At 47.1% G+C, this 22532-nt stretch overlaps 1 protein-coding gene and 1 long non-coding RNA gene across 4 annotated transcripts in view; one reads left to right on the top strand and one right to left on the bottom strand.

The window, feature by feature from the left end:
* The window catches only part of LOC140726114 (uncharacterized), a 99783-nt gene that overhangs the window by 53069 nt on the left and 24182 nt on the right, over positions 1-22532 (bottom strand). The window lies entirely within an intron of this gene.
* Positions 1-22532, top strand: part of LOC140726112 (uncharacterized) — a 100176-nt gene that overhangs the window by 67361 nt on the left and 10283 nt on the right. Inside the window, exons 3-4 of one of the 2 annotated variants that reach the window (XM_073042064.1) lie at positions 3140-3782; positions 16010-18661. In XM_073042064.1, the coding sequence (XP_072898165.1) occupies positions 3140-3782; positions 16010-18661 (3295 nt within the window). Of the gene's footprint in view, positions 1-3136; positions 3783-16009; positions 18662-22532 lie in introns of both variants that reach the window. The other variant, XM_073042063.1, reaches the window with a different exon arrangement.

The raw sequence follows: 22532 nt of genomic DNA, 5'->3' as shown, positions 1-22532 counted from the left end.
TCAGTATGGGGAATCATGGACAGAGGGTGTGTTCTGTGCAGGAGACAAGAAGCTAAGAAGGTCTGTGAGGCTGGGAAGTGGGGTAAGAGAAACTGTTGATATTGGCAGGAGTCAGTCAGCCTGGCCCGGAGCTGTACCAGGAACACAACTAAAAAGAAACAACTTACAACTTGCAATACTGATTGTTCATACAACGGAGAAACATTCCTTTCTGGGAAAGCCCACGAGTACCTAAGCTCCAGAAATCCCTCTTTTCTAGGATTTGATTTTTGTGTCAGAGTGCAGCTCTGACATAAACCATTTATTAGGTCTATAGTTCATTGAACGTGGCATCACAGGTAGATAGGGTCACAAGGCTTTTGGCATATTGGCCCTCATAATTCAAAGTACAGGAGATGGGTTGTTATGGTTAAGTTGTATAAGACCTTAGTGAGGCTTAATTTGGAGTTTTGTGTGCAGTTTTGGTCACCTACCTACAGGAAAGATGTCAGCAAGGTTGACAGAGTACAAAGAAAATTTACAAGGACGTTGCCGGGTCTGGAGGACATGAGTTATAAGGAAAGGTTAAATAGGTTAGGGCTTCATTTCTTGGAACGTAGAAAACTGCGGTGAGATTTAATACAAACGTTTGTAGATGTATACAAAATTATGAGGGGTATAGATTGTGTAAATGCAAGCAGGCCTTTTACACTGAAGTTGGGTGGAACTCCAACTAGAGGTCATGGGTTAAAGGTGAAAGGTGAAAAGTTTAAGGGGAACATGAGGGAAAACTTCTTCACTCAGAGGGTGGTGAGAATGTGGAATGAGATGCCAGCACAAGTGGTGCATGTGAGTTTAATTTCAATGTTTAAGAGAAGTTTAGATAGGTACATGGATGAAAGGGTATGGAGGGCGAGGTCTGGCGTCCCAATGCAGGTCATTGGGAGTAGGCAGTTGAAAGCTTCAGCACAGACTAGATAGGCCAAAGAGCCTGTTTCTGTGCTGTACTTTTCTATGACTCTAATCACAGCCACAGCCAACACAGGAATGGTGAGCTGTTGTGTCCTGGGAGAGCAAAGAATTGAACATTGTGCATGGTGAACCCACTTCAGGGCCAGGTCGGATCTTCAGGTATTCAACTTGCACCCTAATATCTTCAATAGAGTTGGACAGTTTACAAAAACATGCTATTCAGCTCATCTGTTCCATGCTGACCAAGATTGCCATCCAAGCTAATCCCATTTGCCTGTGTTTACTCCATATCCCTCTGACCTTTTCCTACCCACGTACCTAACTAAGTGCCTTTTAAATGTTTTTCATGTACCTGCCTCAACCACTTCATAAATACAAGAGATCCTGCAGGTATTGGAAATTCAGAGCAACACACACAAATGCTGGAGAAACTCAGCAGGTCAGGCAGTGTCCATGGAGGGGAATGAACAGTTGAAGTTTCGGGCTGAGATCCTTCTTCAGGACTCAAAGGGAAGGGAACAGAAACCAGGATAATAAAGTGGGGTGAAGAGAAGGGGTCCAAGCTGGCAGATGATCTGTGAAACCAGGTGAGGGGGAAAGATGTTGAAGGTGGTAGGTGAAAAGGTGAAGAGCTGAAGAGGAAGGAATCTGATAGGAGAGGAGAGTGGACCATGAGAGGAGGAGGGGAAGGGGAGCGAGGAAAGCCAGAATGTGAAATCGAAGATGGGAGAAGGGGGAGAAATTACTGTAAGTTAGAAAAATTGATGTTCATGCCATCTAGTTGGAGGCTATGCAGACAGAATATGAAGTGTTGCTCCTCCCGATCCCATGCCTTTCTGCACTGATGCTCTGGGGCACACGAGGGATGGCAGTATCCACACTGAGTGGCAGAACAGTGGTACAGCTTTAATGCTACTGCCTCACAGTACCAGAGAACCCAGTTCAATTCCGGCCTTGGGTACTGAGTGGAGTTCTCCCTGTCACCACGTGACGTTCCCCGGGTGCTCCAGCTTTGTCACACATCCCAAGGCTGTTTAATTTGAAAGGCCTGGACAAAGCAGACCTGGAGAGAATGTTTCCTCTCGTGGGGGGAGTCCAGGATTAGAAGCCACAGCCTCAGAATAGAGGGACATCCCTTTAGAACAGAGATGAAGGGGATTCCTTTAGCCAGGGAGTAGTGAATCTGTGGAATCCATTGCCTTGGATGGCTGTGGAGGCCAAGTCTCTGAGTCTATTTATTGCAGAGGTTGATAGGTTCCTGATTAGTCAGGGTGTCAAAGTCTATGGGGAGAATGCAGGAAAGTGACGTTGAGAGAGATAATAAGTCAGCTATAATGGAGTGGCAAAACAGATTCAATGGGCCAAATGGCTTAATTCTGTCCCTTTATTTTATGCGCAAGTGAGTGATCGAACATGGGGTAAGTTGATAGGACTATGGAGAGATTAAAAACACGATGGGATTAATGTGAATAGGTAGTTGATGTCAGCATGGAATACGCTTTACTCAAGTACTGAAAGTGGTCATGTATGTCGATAAGGTGGCAAAGGAAGTATATTGCATGCTTGCCTCCACTGTTCGTGACAGTGTATACAGGAGACAGGTAGTTATGTTGCAGACGTATAAAACTTCGGTTAGGCCACACATGGAGCTTTGTGTGCAGTGCTGGTCACTCCACTATAGGAAGAATGTGGAAGCTTGAGAGCCTAGGAGATTCACCAGGATGTTGCCTGGATTAGAGAGCATGCCTTATGAGGATAGGTTGAGCAAGCTAGGGCTTTTCTCTTGGGAGCCAAGGAGAGGTGACTTGATAGAGGAGTCCTAGATGATAAGAGGCATAGGTCAATTGGATAGCCAGAGGACTTTTCCCAGGGAGCTTGGTTCCTGTGTTACTCTGAGCCGTTTTCACAATTCGCTGTAGTTTCTTGTGTCACGTGCAGATGCCGTTACTCTACCAAGCCATGATGCATCCAGAGAGGATGCTTTCTATGGTGCAACGATTTAAAAATTAGTGAAGGTCAAAGGTGAGATGCCAAATTTCTTTAGCCTCCCAGGGAAGTAAAGGCATTGATGAGCTTTCTCAACGTGATGGGAGGGTTGCTGCCCATTGTGACTGACTAAACTAAACTAAGAAATTTGCCAGTGTCTAACCAGAAATTGGTCATTGTGTTCCCTTTTCCTGTACAGTAGACACCAATCCATCCTTGGCCAAGGTCCTGACACACAAGAGAGCTCTCAGCGATGAGGTGAACCAGGCACTCATAAGCAATATGGATCACTTGGCTCCCAAGACAAGTCCCATCTCCAGATCACTGGTCTGCATCAACGGTAGTCACATCTACAGCGAAGATCATTCCTCAAATTCCGCCTCCGGTTTATTCCCAAAGTCTTCCCCTCTGTCCCGTTCCTTCCAGAGTGTCGCCACAAAGGCTGGGGAACCTTGGCGGCGGAATTCATTCACGGAACCTAATAAGAAGCAGGGGGATGTGGGCGATGGGGAGAATCCGGAGTTCAAGATGGCACCCCCGGTCATCACGGTGAATGATGAGGTTCAGGACCTGGGAGCAAAGGGCCAGAAGAAGGAGGCGGGTGGAAGTGTGCGAGGGACCAAGCCGGTGCACATCGCTACTCCTATTATTTCCACCGTGGAGCCCACGATAAACAGCGCCCCGCCCCAAGCCAAGAGGAGTGGCATCCTGCTGTTCGGAAGTGACAGCAAGGACTCTGAGGCCAGACGATCCCGGACACCATCTCCTGTGAGGAAAAGCAGTTCGTTGGCTGAAAAAACAAAACCCAGTGGATGGTTTCAGAAGGAGGCCAATCACAAACCAAGGTCAGTGAACTCATTAGCGTTCTGGGTAAATTGCAGATATGATTAAATATCTTTGTAGGTGAGGTCAGTTGTGTTCATTGTTGACTGAGAGTAGAAGATTTGATCCTTCAGATTTATCAGATTTCGTCCAAAAACAATAGTGTAACTTTCAATATATTATTTCCAAGCTTAGACCACACTTGGCATGTCATGTTTAGTTCTGGTCACTTCATTATGGGAAGGATCTGGAAGCTTTAGAGAAAGTGCAGAGGAGATTTGCTAGCATGCTGCCTGGATTAGAGAGCATGCCTTATGAGGATAGGTTAAGTAGCTAGAACTTTTCTCTTTAGAGTGAAGGAAGATGAGAGGTGACTTGATGGAGACATACAAGATGATATGAGCCATAGATCAAGTGGGCAGTCAGAGACCTTTTTTCCCTGGGTGGAAATGACTAGCACAAGGAGGCATAATTGTAAGGTGATTGGAGGAAAGTACAGAGGAATGTCAGAGGTGGGTTCTTTAGACAGAGAGTGGAGGGTGTGTGGACACCCTGCCAAGGGTGGTGATAGAGACATATACATTAGGGACATTTAAACAACTCTGGATAATAGAAAAATGGAGGGCCAGATTGATCTTAGAGTTTGTTAAAATCAGCACAACATCATGAGCCAAAGGATCTGTACTGTGCTATTAAGTTCAATGTTCTTAAGTGACTATACCTGATCTTGTCCTATCCATTTTAGACTCTCCCTCTAGTGCAGGGGTTCCCAAACTTTTCATGCCACAGGCCAATACCAGTAAGCAAAGGGTCCTTGGACCCCAGGTTGGGAACCCCTGCTCTAGAGAAAAATCTCCATATCAAACACCCACAGCATCTATGTTTTTGTGCTTTCTTCCAAACGTCAAAGGCTATTGACATACCTTCTTTAAGCACATTTGATAGGCCACGTCTCCCATCCCAAGAATTAGCCTGGTGAATCTCTCCTGGACACAACCAGGATATCCTTTCCTAACAGGAAGTGGCCAATAGTATTTTGTTCTTGTGGAAAATGTATCTGAATAGTGTTGTGGAAGGAGATAAAAAGTTGGGGATATCCATAGAAGAAAATTCACTCTTAATCAGAATAAGGTTTATTATCACAGACGTATGTCATGAAGTTTGTTGTTTTGTGTCTGCAGTACAGTGCAAGATGTTAAAAACAACTATAAATTGCTTTAAGAATGTATTTGAATTAAATGTTATAAATTATATATTATATGTACAGTACTGTGCAAAAGTCTTAGTCACACACAGTATATGTAACTAGGGTCCTACGACTTTTGCACAGTACTGTATTGTCAACATGGAGTAGAGAGTGAGTTTGTAGATCTGGTTGGAGCAAAGGATGTTGGGAATGGCAAAGGAATGCCGTGGGAGGGTGTGACAGGCGGCAGAGAAGGAGTGCCAGGGGCGCGGGGTGGCACAGATACAGACACACCCAGCCCTGGGACACCAGGCAAGGTCATTTGATTCCCAGCAATTGCAGAATGTCCGTGTGGGAGAGAGAAGCATCGCATAACACCAATGTCTGAAAGACATACAAGCGAGCCTCTGTAACCACCTAGAGGAAGAACCAGTCACCATCACAGCAGCAGATGTCCAGCAAGTATGAAGAGCTGGACATCACCAGGGCCTGACCTGATCCTTGCCTGTTGGCTGAAGAAACTGACAGTATTACAAACAAGGCTGGCAGCTCAAATAAACCAGTTGCTTGAAGCAGGCTCCCACCCTGACTGGCCAACTCGAGGAAGGACAAAACTCAGAATGAAAGCTCCTCACAAAGGATCAACACCATCAAACTACTGGCCTATCACCTGCCCGCTAACATGGAAGCTCCCACCAAGCATCATAGCCACCAAGCTGAGGGAAGATGTGTGTAAATTCCTGAACCTGCTCAGAGGTTCCAAGCTCCAACTACTGGTAGACAAAGCATTCATGCAAGACTCCAAGACCAGGCAAACCAACCTAAACACAGCCTGGCTCGACTACCAGAATGCACACGACTCAATGCCCTACACGTGGGTCTTGGAATGCCTGCCTCTGTACACGGCCAACAAAACATTAAGGACCTTCATCAAGAACTCAGTGGGCTGTTGGAGGACAATGCTGGAAGTAAACTCAAAGCTAACAGCACAAGTGACCATCAAATGTGGAATGTACTGTCCCCACTGCTGGAAGTGGCAGGGCTGAGGGACAGCACAGAGGCACTGCTCATGGCTGCACAAGAACAGGCGCTGAGCACAAGAGCAATAGAAGCAGGGGTCTATCACACCAGGCAAGACCCAAGATATATTCTGGGCAAGGAATCCAGCACGTAGTAGCAGGGTGCAAGGTGCAGGCAGGAACAGTACAACCAAGTTGCAGGAATTGTCTACGGGAACATCTATTCTGAGTATGGATTGGACACTCCCAAGTCCAAATGGGAAACATGCGAGAAGGTCGTGGAGAATGACAGAGCTAAGATCCCTCGGGACTTCCAAATACAGACTGGTAAGCAGGTACTGGCCGACCAACCAGACATAGTAATACTGGACAAGGGACAGAAGAAGACAGAAATGGCTGAGCCTGTGTCCCTCTGCAGCATCTTGCGATCCTGTGCAACGGGGCCTTCATAGCTGACTCAGAGCAGTCTTGATGCAGCCAGTCAGAATGCTCTTCATGTGTAGAAATTGCTAGAATATTTGATGATGCTTCAAATCATTCCAACTACAGCGCGTGCTTTTAAGGTTAGAGGATGAAATTTTAAAGGCAGCATGAGGGGTGAGATTTTTACACAGACAGGTAGGTGACTGGAATGGGTTACCAGGGTAAGAGTGGAAGCAGATAGTGTTGTGGTGTTTAAGGAGCTGTTAGATGGGCAGATGACAATAAAGGGAACAGAGGGAAATGGATGATGCACTAGACGAAGATGTAAAAACAAATGGCATCAGGATTAGAACAATGGTCTGGCTCGCTGTTCTGTTCTCTGTAGTAAATCCATCAGAAACTTCAATAAAAATGAATTATAGAATCTGGAACTTGGCTTTACTGAGGCACATGAGACAGCAGACGCTGGAGGAACTCAGTGAGTCAGGCAACATCTGTGGAGGGACAGGAGCTGTTGAAGTTTTGGGTCAAAACCTTCCGTCAGGACCCTAAATGTTGACAACTCCTCTTCCCCCACGGATGCTCTCTCAACAGATTGTTCTTTGCATGATATTAACAGTCGAGCTGAAGGCTGTGCTTCAGGGGAAAGCAACGTAAAAGAGAAGGAAACAGAGCAGTTCACTGTGGGTATACGCTAGAAGAGATTGGGTATAAACACAAGACATTATGCAGATGCTTGAGTAGCATACACAAAATGCTCGAGGAACACCTGGGTTCAATTTCTGCCACTGTCTGTAAGGGGTTTCTGCACTCTCACCATGAATTCCTGGGTTTCCTCCGGGTGATCCGGTTTCCTCCCACATTCCAAAGACATGCGCGTTAGTAGATTAAATAGTCATATGGGTGCAGTTGGCCAACGTGAACTCGTTGAGAGCGCAAGGCCAGTTACCACGCTGTATCTTTAAAGTTTAAAGTAAATTTATTATCAAAATACAAATTACATCACCATATACAACCCTGAGATTCCTGCGGGCATACTCAATAAAGCCATAATAGAATCAATAAAAGATTACACCAACTTGGGCACTCAACCAGTGTGCAAAAGACAACAAGCCGTACAAATACAAAAATAAAGAAATAATATTAATAAATAAATTAGCAATAAATATCAAGAACATGAGATGAAGGATCCCTGAAATTGAGTTTGTTGGTTCTATTCAAAGGCATTGGTGTTTCCATACCAGGCTATTATTGAAGCTGTTAATACACTCTTCACCACACATTCCATAGAAATCTATCAAAGCCTTAGATGTCATGATGAATCCACGCAAACAGATAGACAAACATACTTTATTGATCCCGAGGGAAATTGGGTTTCGTTACAGTCGCACCAACCAATAATAGAGTAGAAATACAGCAAAATAAAAACAGAAATAAGTAAATTATGCCAAGTGGAAATAAGTCCAGGACCAGCCTATTGGCTCAGGGTGTCTGACACTCCAAGGGAGGAGTTGTAAAGTTTGATGGCCACAGGCAGGAATGACTTCCTATGACACTCAGTGTTGCATCTCAGTGGAATGAATCTCTGGCTGAATGAACTCCTGTGCCTAACCAGCACATTATGGAGTGGATGGGAGACATTGTTCAAGATGGCATGCAACTTGGACAGCATCCTCTTTTCAGACACCACCGTCAGGGAGTCCAGTTCCACCCCCACAACATCACTGGCCTTGAGAATGAGTTTGTTGATTCTGTTGGTGTCTGCTACCCTCAGCCTGCTGCCCCAGCACACAACAGCAAAAATTATAGCACTGGCCACCACAGCCTCGTAGAACATCCTCAGCATTGTCCCAAGGATGTAGAGGGGGAGAGTGACAAGTTGGGAGGTGGTGTAAGAGTTTGCTAGAATTTTCTCGGAGATAGCAAAGCATTGGATCAATCAATCAATCAATCTCCAGACTGTAAATCCCAGACTCTAACAGTTCCAGAAACACAATTAAGATGAAAAACAGACATAAAAGAAGTATAATAGGTCACTTTGTAGACTATCTGGAAGATGTTGACTGAAGGAGTGATATATGCTGGCACCACCTTGACAGGATTAAGGCCAGTGATTGGGAAGATGAGAGTTTGTGAAGCCGGGTTGTATTTTAGAGATTGAAGGGGCTGTGGAGATGGGATTGAGACAGTGAAAGAGGAAGAGCTGGATGTGTTTTGGCTTTCTCTGCTTCCAGCAGTCTTGCACCATATTTCTGGTAAATGATTCAGACGGGGAAGAAAAACAAACAGGCCCCTAATCGGCAGGATAATCTGACCAGTGTTGGATCATAACTGATTTATTCCTCGTTCTCCTTCCTTATCCACCAGAATAAAATGCAACAAACCCATGTACACTACCTCATGATTGTTTTTACGCTAATAATTTAATTTAGAAACATAGAAAACCTCCAGCACAATACAGGTCCTTCAGCCCACAAAGCTGTGCTGAACATGTACTTACTTTAGAAATTACCTAGGGTTACCCATAGTCCTCTATTTTTTTAAGCTGCGTGTACCTCTCCAGAAGTCTCTTAAAAGACCCTGTTGTATCTGACCCCACCATCATCGTCGGCCGCCCATTCCACGCACTCATCACTCCCTGAGTAAAAAACTTACCCCTGACATCTCCTCTGTACCTACTCCCCAGCACCTTAAACCTGAGGCAACCATTTCAGCCCTGGGAAAAAGCCTCTGACTATCCACAGGATCAATGCCTCTCATCATCTTGTACACCTCTATCAGGTCACCTCTCATCCTCCGTCGCTCCAAGGAGAAAAGGCCAAGTTCACTCAACCTATTCTCATAAGGCATGCTCCCCAATCCAGGCAACATCCTTGTAAATCTCCTCTGCACCCTTTCTATGGTTTCTACATCCTTCCTTTAGCAAGGTGACCAGAACTGAGCACAGTACTCCAAGTGGGGTCTGACCAGGGTCCTATATAGCTATAACATTACCTCTCGGCTCTTGAACTCAATCCCACGATTGATGAAGGCCAATGCACCATATGCCTTCATAACCACAGAGTCAACCTGCACAGCAGCTTTGAGTGTCCTGTGGACTCGGACCCCAAGATCCCTCTGATCCTCCACACTGCCAAGAGTTTTACCATTAATACTATATTCTGCAATCATATTTGACCTACCAAAATGAACCACTTCACACTTATCTGGGCTGAACTCCATCTGCCACTTCTCTGCCCAGTTTTGCATCTTATCAATGTCCCGCTGTAATCTCTGACAGCCCTCCACACTATCCACAACACCTCCAACCTTTGTGTCATCAGCAAACTTAATAACCCATCCCTCCACTTCCTCATCCAGGTCATTTATAAAAATCACGAAGAGTAAGGGTCCCAGAACAGATCCCTGAGGCACCCCACTGGTCACCGGCCATGCTAAATATGACTTGTCTATAAACACTCTGCCTTTTGTGGGCAAGCCAGTTCTGGATCTACACAGCAATGTCCCCTTGGAACCCATGCCTCGTTACTTTCTGAATAAGCCTTGCATGGGGTACCTTGTTAAATGCCTTACTGAAATCCATATACTCTACATCTACTGCTCTACCTTCATCAATATGTTTAGTCACATCCTCAAAAAATTCAATCAGGCTCGTAAGGCATGATCTGCCTTTGACAAAGCCATGCTGACTATTCCTAATCATATTATGCCTCTCCAAATGTTCATGAATCCTGCCTCTCAGGATCTTCTCCATCAACTTACCAACCACTGAAGTAAGACTCATTGGTCTACAATTTCCTGGGCTATCCCTACTCCCCTTCTTAAATAAGGGAACAACATCCGCATCCCTCCAATCCTCTGGAACTTCTCCCGTCCGAATTGATGATGCAAAGATCATTGCCAGAGGCTCAGCAATCTCCTCCCTTGCCTCCCACAGTAGTCTGGGGTACATCTCGTCCGGTCCCAGAGACTTATCGAACTTGATGCTTTCCAAAAGCTCCAGTACATCCTCTTTTTTAATGTCTATATGGTTAAGCTTTTCAATCCGCTGTAGTTCATCCCTACAATCAACAAGATCCTTTTCTAGATAGATTGATAGATAGATAGATACTTTATTCATCCCCATGGGGAAATTCAACTTTTTTCCAATGTCCCATACACTTGTTGTAGCAAAACTAATTACATACAATACTTAACTCAGTAAAAAAAATATGATATGCATCTAAATCACTATCTCAAAAAGCATTAATATTAGCTTTTAAAAAGTTCTTAAGTCCTGGCGGTAGAATTGTAAAGCCTAATGGCATTGGGGAGTATTGACCTCTTCATCCTGTCTGAGGAGCATTGCATCGATAGTAACCTGTCGCTGAAACTGCTTCTCTGTCTCTGGATGGTGCTATGTAGAGGATGTTCAGAGTTATCCATAATTGACCGTAGCCTACTCAGCGCCCTTCGCTCAGCTACCGATGTTAAACTCTCCAGTACTTTGCCCACGACAGAGCCCGCCTTCCTTACCAGCTTATTAAGACGTGAGGCGTCCCTCTTCTTAATGTTTCCTCCCCAACACGCCACCACAAAGAAGAGGGCGCTCTCCACAACTGACCTATAGAACATCTTCAGCATCTCACTACAGACATTGAATGACGCCAACCTTCTAAGGAAGTACAGTCGACTCTGTGCCTTCCTGCACAAGGCATCTGTGTTGGCAGTCCAGTCTAGCTTCTCGTCTAACTGTACTCCCAGATACTTGTAGGTCTTAACCTGCTCCACACATTCTCCATTAATGATCACTGGCTCCATATGAGGCCTAGATCTCCTAAAGTCCACCACCATCTCCTTGGTCTTGGTGATATTGAGACGCAGGTAGTTTGAGTTGCACCATATCACAAAGTCCTGTCCTGTCCTGTCCTCCTCCTCCTCCTCCTGTCCATTCCTGACACACCCCACTATGGCCGTGTCATCAGCGAACTTCTGCACATGGCAGGACTCCGAGTTATATTGGAAGTCAATACTGGATTATATTGGATTAGAACTGAAAAGTAAAGATGCAGTGCTGAGGACTGTGAGCAGTTTTGGACCTGTTATCTAAGAAGAGATGTGCTGGCATTGGAGAGGGTCCAGAGAAGGTCCAGGAAAAATATTCCAGAACTGAAAGTGTTAACACACGAGAGTGTTTGATAGCTCAGGGCCTATGCTTGCTGGAGATGAGTCCCTGGCCAGATCGGCCATGATCTTATTGAATGGCAGAGCAGGCTCGACGGGCCAGATGGCCGACTCCTGTTCCTATTTCTTATGTTCTTGCATTCTTATAACAGAGGTATCCAATAGTGGGAGAGTCTTGGACCAAACAACACAGACTCAGAATGGAGGGACAGTCATTTAGAACAGAGATGAGGAAGAATTTTTTTTAGCCAGAGATGGTGAATCTGAGGAATTCATTGCCACAGATGGCAGTGGAGGCCGAGTCATTGAGTATATTTAAAGCAGAGTTTGATAGGTTCTTGATTAGTGGGGGTGTCAAAGGTTATGAGGAGAAGGTGGAAGAATGGGGTTGAGAGGGATAATAAATCAGCCATAATGGAATGGTGGAGCAGACTTGAAGGGCTGAAAGGTTTAATTCTGCTCCCATGCCTTTTGGTTTTATGGTCTCCGAGATTTTCTGCACTCTCCAGAATGTTCCTCCTCCGCTTTGAGTTAGTGAGGAATCTCGAGAATTCACTGGGAATGTGGCAATTTTTCCGAACTATCCTTGAATCTTTTCCCCTGTCTGCCTGGAAGTCTCTTTCCTGGGAAGAGCTCAGAAGCCAGCTTCAAGAGTCGAGCTTGTGAATAACGTGGCCTCCCAAAGGGGCAAAGCGGAGAATGCAGCCCCTGTCCATCATGGAAACCAACCTCCCTTCCGTGGACTCTGACCAACATCCCACTGCCTCAGCAAAGCACCCAGCATTATGGGAGACCAACATTCCCTCTTCTTCCCCCTTCCTCAGGCAGTAGCTACGAAAATTTGAGTGCACCCCTCTCTTTGTTCAGCAGTTGGCTTCTATCCCACTGTTATCAGACACTTGAACGACCCTCTTGTGTACTAAAGATGAACTGATCACTTAATTTACCTTGTGATGGCTATTGCACCTTGCATTTCTACCTGCACTGCAATTCCTCTGTAACTGTATACTATATTCTGCAAGCCATCCTCAGGATGGAGGGGCAACAACTTCTGTTTGGGTACCCTCTAATCTGATGGCATGATTACTGATTTCTCCTTCCACTAAAAAATTATATCCCTCCCCTCTCCTCTTCTTTTATTTCCCATTCTGGCCTCTTACCTCCCCCTGGGTCCCCTCCTCCTTCCCTTTCTCCCATGGTCCACTCTCCTCTCCTATCAGAATCCTTCCACTCTAGCCCTTTATCTTTCCTACCCACTTGGCTCCTCCTGTCAGTATCCAGCATAGATACTGGCTGACCTGCTGAGTTCCTCCAACATTGTGCGTGTGTTGCTCTGGATTTCCAGCATCTGCGGACTTTATTGTGTTTATGAACTACAGTGAGATGCAGATACCATGGTAATCTTGAGGAACTTAGCAGGTCAGGTAGGATCTATGGAGGGGAATAAACAGATGACGTTTGGGGTCAAGACCCTGCACTAGGGCTGTCAGCAGGAGACTTGATGAAAGGTTTCAGCTCGAAATGTTGACTGTTCTGCCTGACCTGCTAAGTTCCTCCGGCATTTTGTGTGTGTTGCTCTGGATTTCCAGCATCTGCAGAATCTCTTGTGTTTCTGATGCTGTAAGCTGTTTTGGTTTCCTTCTGTACTCCCTCAGTTTACTTACAAACAAGAGAAAATCTGCAGGTGTTGGAAATCCAAGGAACACGCACAAAATGCTGAAGGAACTCAGCAGGTCAGGCAGTATATATAGAAAAGAGTACAGTCGACATTTCAGGCGATCTGTCTGGTATGCAAACCAAAGCTTTTCACTGCTTATGATATCAGTAAACCAATTACCACGGGTTTAGAAGATTTGGAAACAGTGGCATTTGTGGAATTCAGTGCCACAAACTCCTGTGGAGGCCAAGTCATTGGTATGTTTAAAGCAGAGATTGATAGGTTCTCACTTAATAAGGGTGTCAAAGATTACAGGGAGAGTTAGGAGAATGAGGCTGAAAGGGATAATAAATCCCTCTCAGCATGGCACGCTAGCTTACTGGTTAGCAGAAAGCTTTACAGTGCAGGCAACCCAGGTTCAATTCCCACTACTGCCTGTAAGAAATTTGGACGTTCTCCCCATAACCGTGTGGGTTTCCTCTCGGTGCTCCGGTTTCCTCCCACCTCCGGTTGGTAGGTTAGTTGGTCATTGTAAATTGTCCTGTGATTAGGCTCGGGTTAAGTCGGTGGACTGCTGGGTCATGTGGCTGGAAGGGCCTAATCGAATGGCAGAACAGACTTGATGGGCCAAATAGCCTATTTCTGTTCTTATATCCTTATGATCTTATGGTCCACAGTATTTTGAAGCAACAGTAGTTTACCTCCAACTGGAAACGCTTGCAGTTCTGGGTCACACTATTACAGGAAGGACGTGGAGGCTTTGGAGGGGGTGCAGAAAAGGTTCACCGAGATGCTGCCTGGATTAGAGAGCAGAAGTGATCACGAGGGGTTGGATAACCTTTGGCTGTTCTCTTGAGACCCTGAAAACCTGAACCAGAACGGAAACAGAACCTGAAAGAGGTCTTCAAAACTTACGAGAGGGTTGACAAACAGAATCTTTTCCCCAGGGTAGAATCAGAATGAGAATCTGGTTTAATGCCGCCAGTATATGTTGTGCAATTTGTTAAACACCAAATGCCAAACACCAGAGGATGTGCTTTTAAGGTTAGAAGGGGCAGGCCTTAAAGGCATTTTTTGTTTACATAGGGAGTGGTAGGTCCCTGGAATGTGTTACCAGGGTAATATTGGTGGAGTTTAACAGGCTCTTAAAACACATGACTCTGAAGGGAATGGAGGGATATGGATGATAGATGGGAGGAGGGCATTTAGTTTAAATTGGCATCAAGATCGGCACAATGTTGTGGGCTGAAGAGCCTCTCCTCTACTGTATTGATTGTTGCGGTCTGTGTTTGAGCTCGTTCGTTCGTTCATTATGCACCATGTCATATGTCATGGGCAATCACGGTCTTTCCATGACCAGGACTGACCTTGGCAAATTTTTCTACAGAAGTGGTTTGCTGTTGCCTTCTTCTGGGCAGAGTCTTTACAAAAGACGGGTAAACCCCAGCCATTGTCAATACTCTTCAGAAACTAATAAACACAAAGTACACTGCAGATGCTGTGGTCAAATCAACACGTACGAACAAGCTGGAGGAACTCAGCAGGTCAGGCAGCATCCGTTGAAACGAACAGTCAACATTTCGGGCCAAGACCCTTCGTCAGGACACAGACCATAAGGCAGTCTCTTCAGAAATTGTCTGCCCTGGTGTCATAACCAGGACTTGCGATATGTACCAGCTGCTCATACGACCATCCGCCACCTGCTCCCATGGCCTCACATAAACATTTATGTGAATGCTGTGGTTTGTTGGTGAGGCGTGCAACAAAAGAGAACAATATTCAACTATTATAGAAAATAAGGAATTTTATATGATAATATACCTTTCGAATATTGAAATGGCCTCAATAGAGTAGATGTAGAGAGCATGTTTCCTATAGTGACGTTATCTAGGATCAAAGGGCACAGCCTCTAGTTCAAAGGAAGTTCCTTTAGAACAGAGATGAGGAGGAATATCTTAAGCAGGGGCAGTGAATCTGTGGAATTCGTGGCCACAGACGGCTCTGGATGCCAAGTCATTGGGTATATTTAAAGTGGAGGTCAATGCATCAGGGTGTTACAGGTTACGGGGTGAAGGTAGGAGAATGGGGTTGAAAGAAATAATAAACCAGCCATGATAGAAAGCTGGAGCAGTCTCAATGGGCCAAATGGCCTAATCCTCCTCCTGTGATGGTGGTGTGGTCTAAAAATGAAGCTAGAAGAACAGACATGGAATAAAATGTGCACAAATACAGGAATGTCAGTATTCATTTACAATGTAAACAGCATTATAAAAATGGTTTAAAGAGTTTACATTCCAGTGCTGTGATTACAAACGTAGCTCTAAAAACTGGGGTGCCAAAGGGAGCAGTTTTAAGAACAAAGATTGTTCAGGGGTATTTCACTGCCAAATTCTTTAACAGAAAGTTATTAGAATTGTGATTGTCTGGAAAGAAAGGTTGAACTATGACTGTTGTGTTTGGCCCTAACGCAGTACTAACCAGGAGGACTCTTCTGTCTTCCCTCTACAGCCTGGAAGTGTCTCCTGTGGTAGAAACCAGTTTCGATTCTCCCTCGTTCTCTCCTTGCTTCCCAATGCATCCTCCTCCTGAGCCTCTCCTCCTTCCAACTCCTCCTCAGTTATCCACCCACCCTGACTCTCCGTCTAACACTAACCCGTTCGCGACTGCGGAGGGAGGGCCTGTGCCGTCCCCAAAGCCAGCTACAAACCCTTTCTTCAGTTCTCTGCAGAGTAACCCGTTCTTTCAGGACCTCTTAGCTGACCAGATATTAAAGTCTCCTCCATTCACGTCCTCTCTCTCCAGTTTACACTTTGGGGCTCAAGAGATGTCCAATGCATCGATGCCTTCTCCAAGCACCGCCGGGTCCACTGAAAGAGGCTGGTCAGCCGTTGAAGTACCTGCAGCTGAAGAATTGATTCCCTGCAGTCCTCCTTCGTCTACACCGGCATCCGCTGCGACCTCAGCGAGCACAAGCTGCGTCCACGTATTGGAGCCATCAGCTATGTCCAGTCCACCAGTAGTCCCAGACGTAGCCAAGCAGTCTGCTGCCTTCCTTTCCCCAGGACTTGATGCTGAGATCAGAGATCGAGAAGTGCTCTCACAATGGATGCCCACAAGTGCTGTGCCAGTGGGCAACTCGAGTGTTCCAGTGGCTTCTGCTGTGCCAAGGGAAATTAAAACAGTGAGTCTGGAGGGAGGTGATCGCTCCTCTACGTTGGTGCAAAGGGCTGAACTTAACGTCAAAACGAGTCCTTTGGTTGCACAAGTCCATGCCGGGCCCAAAAGTGGCAGCTGTCCGACGAACTTGTCTGGCTCAAGGACTGAGGATGACATGTCCTCCGGTGTGATTTGGGACAGCGAAGTTACAGTGGATGCAGATTTGAAAACCCATTCTGTACTGAATGCTTTTCCTCCAGCCATGCCTCCCGTGATGCAAAGCAGCACCTTTGGTGACAGGGGCCTCGAAACGAAAGCCAGCCTCGATTCCCTCACGGTGCATCTTGAAGAGATTCCGGCTGAACGACCTGGACAGAGTGATGCAGATATACCTTCAGTGCTGCCGGAGGGGGGCAGGAGTGTGAGCGAGGCTGAAAGTGAGCTGCAGGTCGTAGCCACATCCCCGGACAAGGCCCAAGGTGATGCGTGCCCAGATTCTCCACCTGACAGGGTTGGTGCAGGGTGTGAGGGTGGACCAGAAGGTAGATCGCAGGACGTAGCCGCGCCCCGTGAGGAGCAACTCCAGATCAGTGCGGACCAAAGGAACGCCATTCCTCACCTGACCGGCCCACCACCTCCGAAGCCACCCAGGTTGCTTGTGTATATCAGCCAGGCCGAGGGGGACGGGGTCAGTGTGCCGGAGGATCGACAGGAGATAAAGATGCCATTTGGCTGCATGGCGACAGCTCTGCAGTTATCAGAACAACAGGTAGACCGAGGGTTCGAACAAAGAGCCTCCCTTGTGGTCTCCAGCCCAGCTGCTGATGAGGTAAATCCTGAACGGACTGACTCTTGCTCCACACCGTCTGACGCTGAGGAACCAGTTAGACCATCAAATGAGGTGGTAACCAAGGGGAAGGCCTCTTGTGGGACCTTTGAGCTGAGCTTAAATGAAAACACAGGGTTTGAGCACTACAAGACCTGTCTTTCGAAACTCTCTGCAGAGGGAATAGACGTCTCAATTGGCAGTGATGGAAATTCAAGCAAATTGGATGTTTTTCAGCAAACTCCATCTTCAGGGCTAATTGAAGTCCACCAGCCGTGTCAACTTGTCAAAATGCAGCCCGCTGCATTGAAAACAACTGCTGGTGTAAACTCAGAGGAGACTGTCTCAGTGGTCGAGGAGAGTCTGCTGGCAGGTCTGAAGAGACAGCAGGCACTTCCTGAAAGGGAAAATGGCGTGGCCTGGCCTGATCAGACTGACCGTTCGGAGCAGGTTTTCCTCACGGCCATCGAGGGTCTGCCAGGCACGCCTGACCCCCCATTGATAAGTGGGGAGGAGTTCTCTGGAGAGTTGAAGACTCAGGTGGAAGATGGTGCAGGGAAGGAAGTGGGGGAGCCTTCTGCGCAGAGGGACTCAATGGAAGCGCTCACCACGGAAGCGGAGAGGAGCTGCCAGCAGGCCGAGGCTGTGCATCTCGAGGCCAGGATCAGCTCTTCAGAGTTCAGTGAGCTATTAACAGCTGGGACGAAAATGGAACAGCACACTGGGCGAGTAGCATGTGTGTTGGAGCCCTGTGCCGGGGGAGAGGATTCTGCGTTAAAGCAGTCCGGAGGGGGAGAGGAACTTACCCTGGAACAGCCTGCTAGGGGAGAAGAATCTGCTTCGGAACAGTGGCCCAACGGAGAAGAACTCTTGTTGGGGCAGCGAGGCAGTGAAGAGGAATTCGTTTCACAACAGCCGCCTGGGGAAGGGGAACCTTTCGTGGCAGAGAATTTCCCCACTGCATCATGCCCACCTTTGACCATAAAACAGAACCAGGGACGGGTAACAGGAAAGGCAGGCATCTTGCCCCACGGCGGGCATCTGTCTGCCCACAACACTGACTTTCAGGCCTTTAATGGTCAGAAGCCCGAGGTGCAGGGGGATTCCTCAGCCGGATCCCTCAGACATTCCGCTGACAGTGAGACCTCCTTCGAGGAGGGGCTCAGCTTCAAGGACCTTCACCTCCAGTCCGCACCACCCCCCCTGCACGCCACTAACCTCACAGTAGAGCGGACAGGACCTCTTGCACGAAGTAACAAGCCTGTGGCCTTCTCCACTCCTCACCCTGTGGCCGTCACTAACCCTAGAATAACTGACCTTCCCTCCCCCATCCTGCCCCCCTCCGACGGTGCCCCGCCCCCCGGGGCCACCCAACGCTCGCTGCAGTCCGGTGGTTCGAACGTGGCTCCGCTTACGGTTTTACCTCGGGAGACACGGCCAGCTAAGATACCCTTCCCGCAGCAGCGGATCAGGTGAGCACCTGCCGAATAAGATGCACCATTGTGGGACCAGTGTGCTCTTCGCAGCCGATGGGTGTTAATGGTGAACGTACAACACTTTCAGCACTGCGGACTCTCTTAATTTGTCACGCACACATTGAAGCATACGGTGACATGCGCCACCTTTGCGTCAGCGACCTGCACGGCCAAGGAATGTGCTGGGCGCAGCCCGCAAGTGTTGCCATGCTCCTGGCATCAACGTAGCTTGCCCACAACTTACTAAACCCTCGCCCTCTATGTCTTTAGAGTGTGGGAGGAAACTCGCAGAGTCACAGGGAGAATGTACCAACTCCAGCGGCAGGAATTGAACCCCAGTCTTACAGCTGGTGCTGTAGAACGTCATTCTAACTGCTGGACGGGCCATTCAGCGCAATCTGTTGTGCGTTTATATCTTTGATTAATGTCTGTTTATACTAAATGTCCTCCTCCCGAGTGTTAACCACATCGCTCCATTCCTGTCATGTTCACGTGTCTGTATAAAAGCCTTTTAAACTCCACAACACTGACTGCTTCCACTCGTGCCCTAGTAACCCGCTCCAGGCACCTGTCACTGTCTGTGTAAAAAATACTTGTCCCTCACCTTGCCTATAAACTTCACCACCCCGACCTTAAAAGCATCTCTTCTGGTGCCTGCCATTGCCAGCCAGGGGAAACAGTTCTGACACCTTGCTGTATGTCTGCTTCTCAGAACTTAAAAAAACTACGAGGTCTCCCCTCAGCCTCCAGCGCTCTAGGGAAGCACCACACAAGTTTGTCCAATGTCTCCTTATAGCTCGTACACCCTAACCCAGGCAGAATCCTCGTGAATGACTCCTGCGCCCTCTCTACGGTCTCCAGGTCCTTCCTTTCATGGGGTGGCCAGAAATGTACACAATATTCCAAATGCCCCATCCACACACTCAACAGCTTCTTCCCCTCCGCCATCAGAGTCCTGAATGGTCCGTGAACCCACAAACTTTACCTCATGATTTTGCTCCTTTGTTTGCACTGCCTACTCATTTGTTCATTATGTGCCGTGTCGTATGACGTGGGGGATCATGGTCTTTCCATGACCCGGATTGTTCCTGGTAAATTTTTCTACAGAAGTGGTTTGCCATTGCCTTCTGCTGGACAGTGTCTTTACAAGACGGGTGACCCCAGCCATTATCAATACTCTTCAGAGAACGTCTGCCTGGTGTCAGTGGTCACATAACCAGGAATTGTGATCTGCACCAGCCGCTCATTCGACCGTCCACCACCTGCTCCCGTGGCTTCTGTGACCCTGATCGGGTGGGGGGATGGGCTTGGCCAAGGATGACCTGCAGGCTAGCGGAGGGAACCATTATCATAGGCCTTATTTACTATCATTCCTAATTGCACAGCCACTCTCAGTGAATGTGGGATCAGGACTCCAAAATCCCTCTGTACCAGGATGCTATTAAGGGGCTGAAAGTGGTTGATCAGGTCCAGTCTCCTGGCTTCGGCCCCTGGAACCAGAGTGGCAGGGTGGTACAGTGGTTAGCTTAACACTATTACAGCGCCAGCAACCTCTGAAGAATTCCCGCCACAGTCCGTGAGGAGTTTGTACGTTCTCCTTGTGACTGCATGGGTTTCCTGCGGGTGCTCCAGTTCCCTCCCACATCCCAAAGACATACACGTTAGTACTGTCACTAAGTGGTCACGTGAGCGTAACTGGGCGACGTGGGCTCATTAGGCCATAAGGAGGGTGTGTTACGTACTGTATCTCTAAATAAATAAACAGACCTCCAGCACGTCGGGTTTTGGACAGTGGGTGGGGTGATTCGCGCGCCCTTGTTCTGACGGGTGGGAAGGGTTGCAGCTCGGAGTGCCGGAGGGGCGAGCGGTCAAAGATTGAGGGTGAAGCGCTGCCTCAGTTTCCTCAGAAGTCTTCATGAAGTTTATTCACTGAGGTGCCTGACGGAGATCAGGGACAGAAAAGCTTTGTGGGCCTGCGGTGGTGGAGTCAGACAGCAGCGACGTGGGCCCTTCCATCCTTTGTCTCCATGCTGACTTGTCCATTCTGTTTTTGTGCCTTGTCGCGCAAGCTGCACGTCCCACGAGAAATGGGTTGAGTGAGCTAGGACTTTTCTCTTTGGAGCAAAAGATGATGAGAGCTGAAATAGAGATGTACAAGAGAACAAAAGGCATAGATAGAGTGGTCAGCCACTGATATTTTTCTCAGGGTGGAAATGGCTAGGGTTAGGTTAGAGTTAATCAGGGTTGTGCTGTTGCTGGGTTGTCATGGCTCAAAGGGCGGGAGGGCCTACCCCAAGCTGTATCGGTAAATGTAATAGATCTGCATCTTGTTGGGTGCTGGGGTGCTCTGCTGTGTGGGGTGTAATGCTGGTTAGAGAGGGAGTGAGTGTGCTGCCTCCCACAACTGTGTGATGAGGGAATTTAACAGCACAGGAGTGGTGACTATATGGGGCAGCTCCGTAGTGTAGCAGGTTAGCATAACACTTTACTGCGCTGGCAATCTGGGTAAAATTTCCGCCGCTGTTTGTACGTTCTCCCCATGACCTTGTGGGTTTCCTCAGGGTGCTCTGGTTTCCTCGCACAGTCCAAACGCATAAGGGGTAAGTTTGGGTATGCTATGTTGGCGCTGGAACCATGGCAACACTTATAGGCCTCCCTGGCGCATCCTTGGACGCAGACGGCGCATTTCACCAATCAAGAAAAGAGAATCAGCAAACACAGGGAATACCACCACCTACTTTCCGAGGTTTAGCTCCCTGTGTGCCTGCAGTCCCCACTCTGGATGGGTTAATTGTACGGGTTAGTAGGTTAATTAGCCACATGGGTGGCGTGGTCTCATTGGGCATTAGGGCCTGTTACCGTGCTGTATCTCTAATGAACCAAAGTGCAGCATGACCTGCAGACCTGGTCTTACTCAGTTCCAGTTGCCCAGTATAGGAAGGATGCCGAGGCTGAAGAAGAGGTTCACACCAGGATTAGAGGGCACATGCTATAAGGAGAGGTTGGACAAACTTGGGTTGTTTTCTCTAGAGCAGGGGTGGGCAAACTTTTTGACTTGTGGGCCACAAAGGGTTCTAAAATTTGACAGGGGGGCCGGACCAGGAGCAGATGGACGGAGTGTTTTGGTAATACACCTCATAAGAGAAAATAAAATATCATGGGATATGTAGAAAACATGTGCTTTAATTTCAATTGAAAATGAACAAATGCATTACAACAAAATATCTGTCTTTGAAGTCCCGTGGTATTTAGCTATTTATTGAAATGACTTTTAAAACACTGAAAATTAAATGAATAAAATACAGACTTTTTTAATAGTAACAGTTATTATTTTAAAGCACTGAAAATTCTGTTATCCTTCAAAATATTATCATCATCACTCTCCTCCTGACTGTCTTTATTTCAAAAACAGTAGGAGATGCAGGTCTACTTGTCCTGCTCCTTCTTATTCAATTGTCCCCTGTGCCAAAACTCAACAACGACCAGCACAAGGACAGAACAGTGACAGCGCGCCAGTATGCGGAGCGCGTTATTTGATCTGGAGCGCATTTTTTATTTTGAGAACGTACGTGCACCTGCGCACTACTCATGTCCATCACTTAACAGAAATGACATGTAACATGTAAGGCTTATTGAAAAAAATATTTTCAAATGCATTTTTTACATAACACAACGAAGAAACTTATTTTTAGTTTCAGTGGGAACAGTGTTGTTGGTCTCCCTTTTTAGCCAGCGCATCAAAGTCTGGATTTAGTTTTGTTGTGGCGATTCTCAGTATGGATCTGAGGTGTTAACAAGGTTTATTAATATAATTTCATCAAGTTCTGCGGGCCGGATTAAAAAGCTTAACGGGCCGCATATGGCCCGC

This window comes from Hemitrygon akajei, chromosome 4 (assembly GCF_048418815.1).
Source record: "Hemitrygon akajei chromosome 4, sHemAka1.3, whole genome shotgun sequence".
Taxonomy (NCBI): domain Eukaryota; kingdom Metazoa; phylum Chordata; class Chondrichthyes; order Myliobatiformes; family Dasyatidae; genus Hemitrygon; species Hemitrygon akajei.
This window is presented reverse-complemented; position numbering and strand designations above follow the sequence as displayed.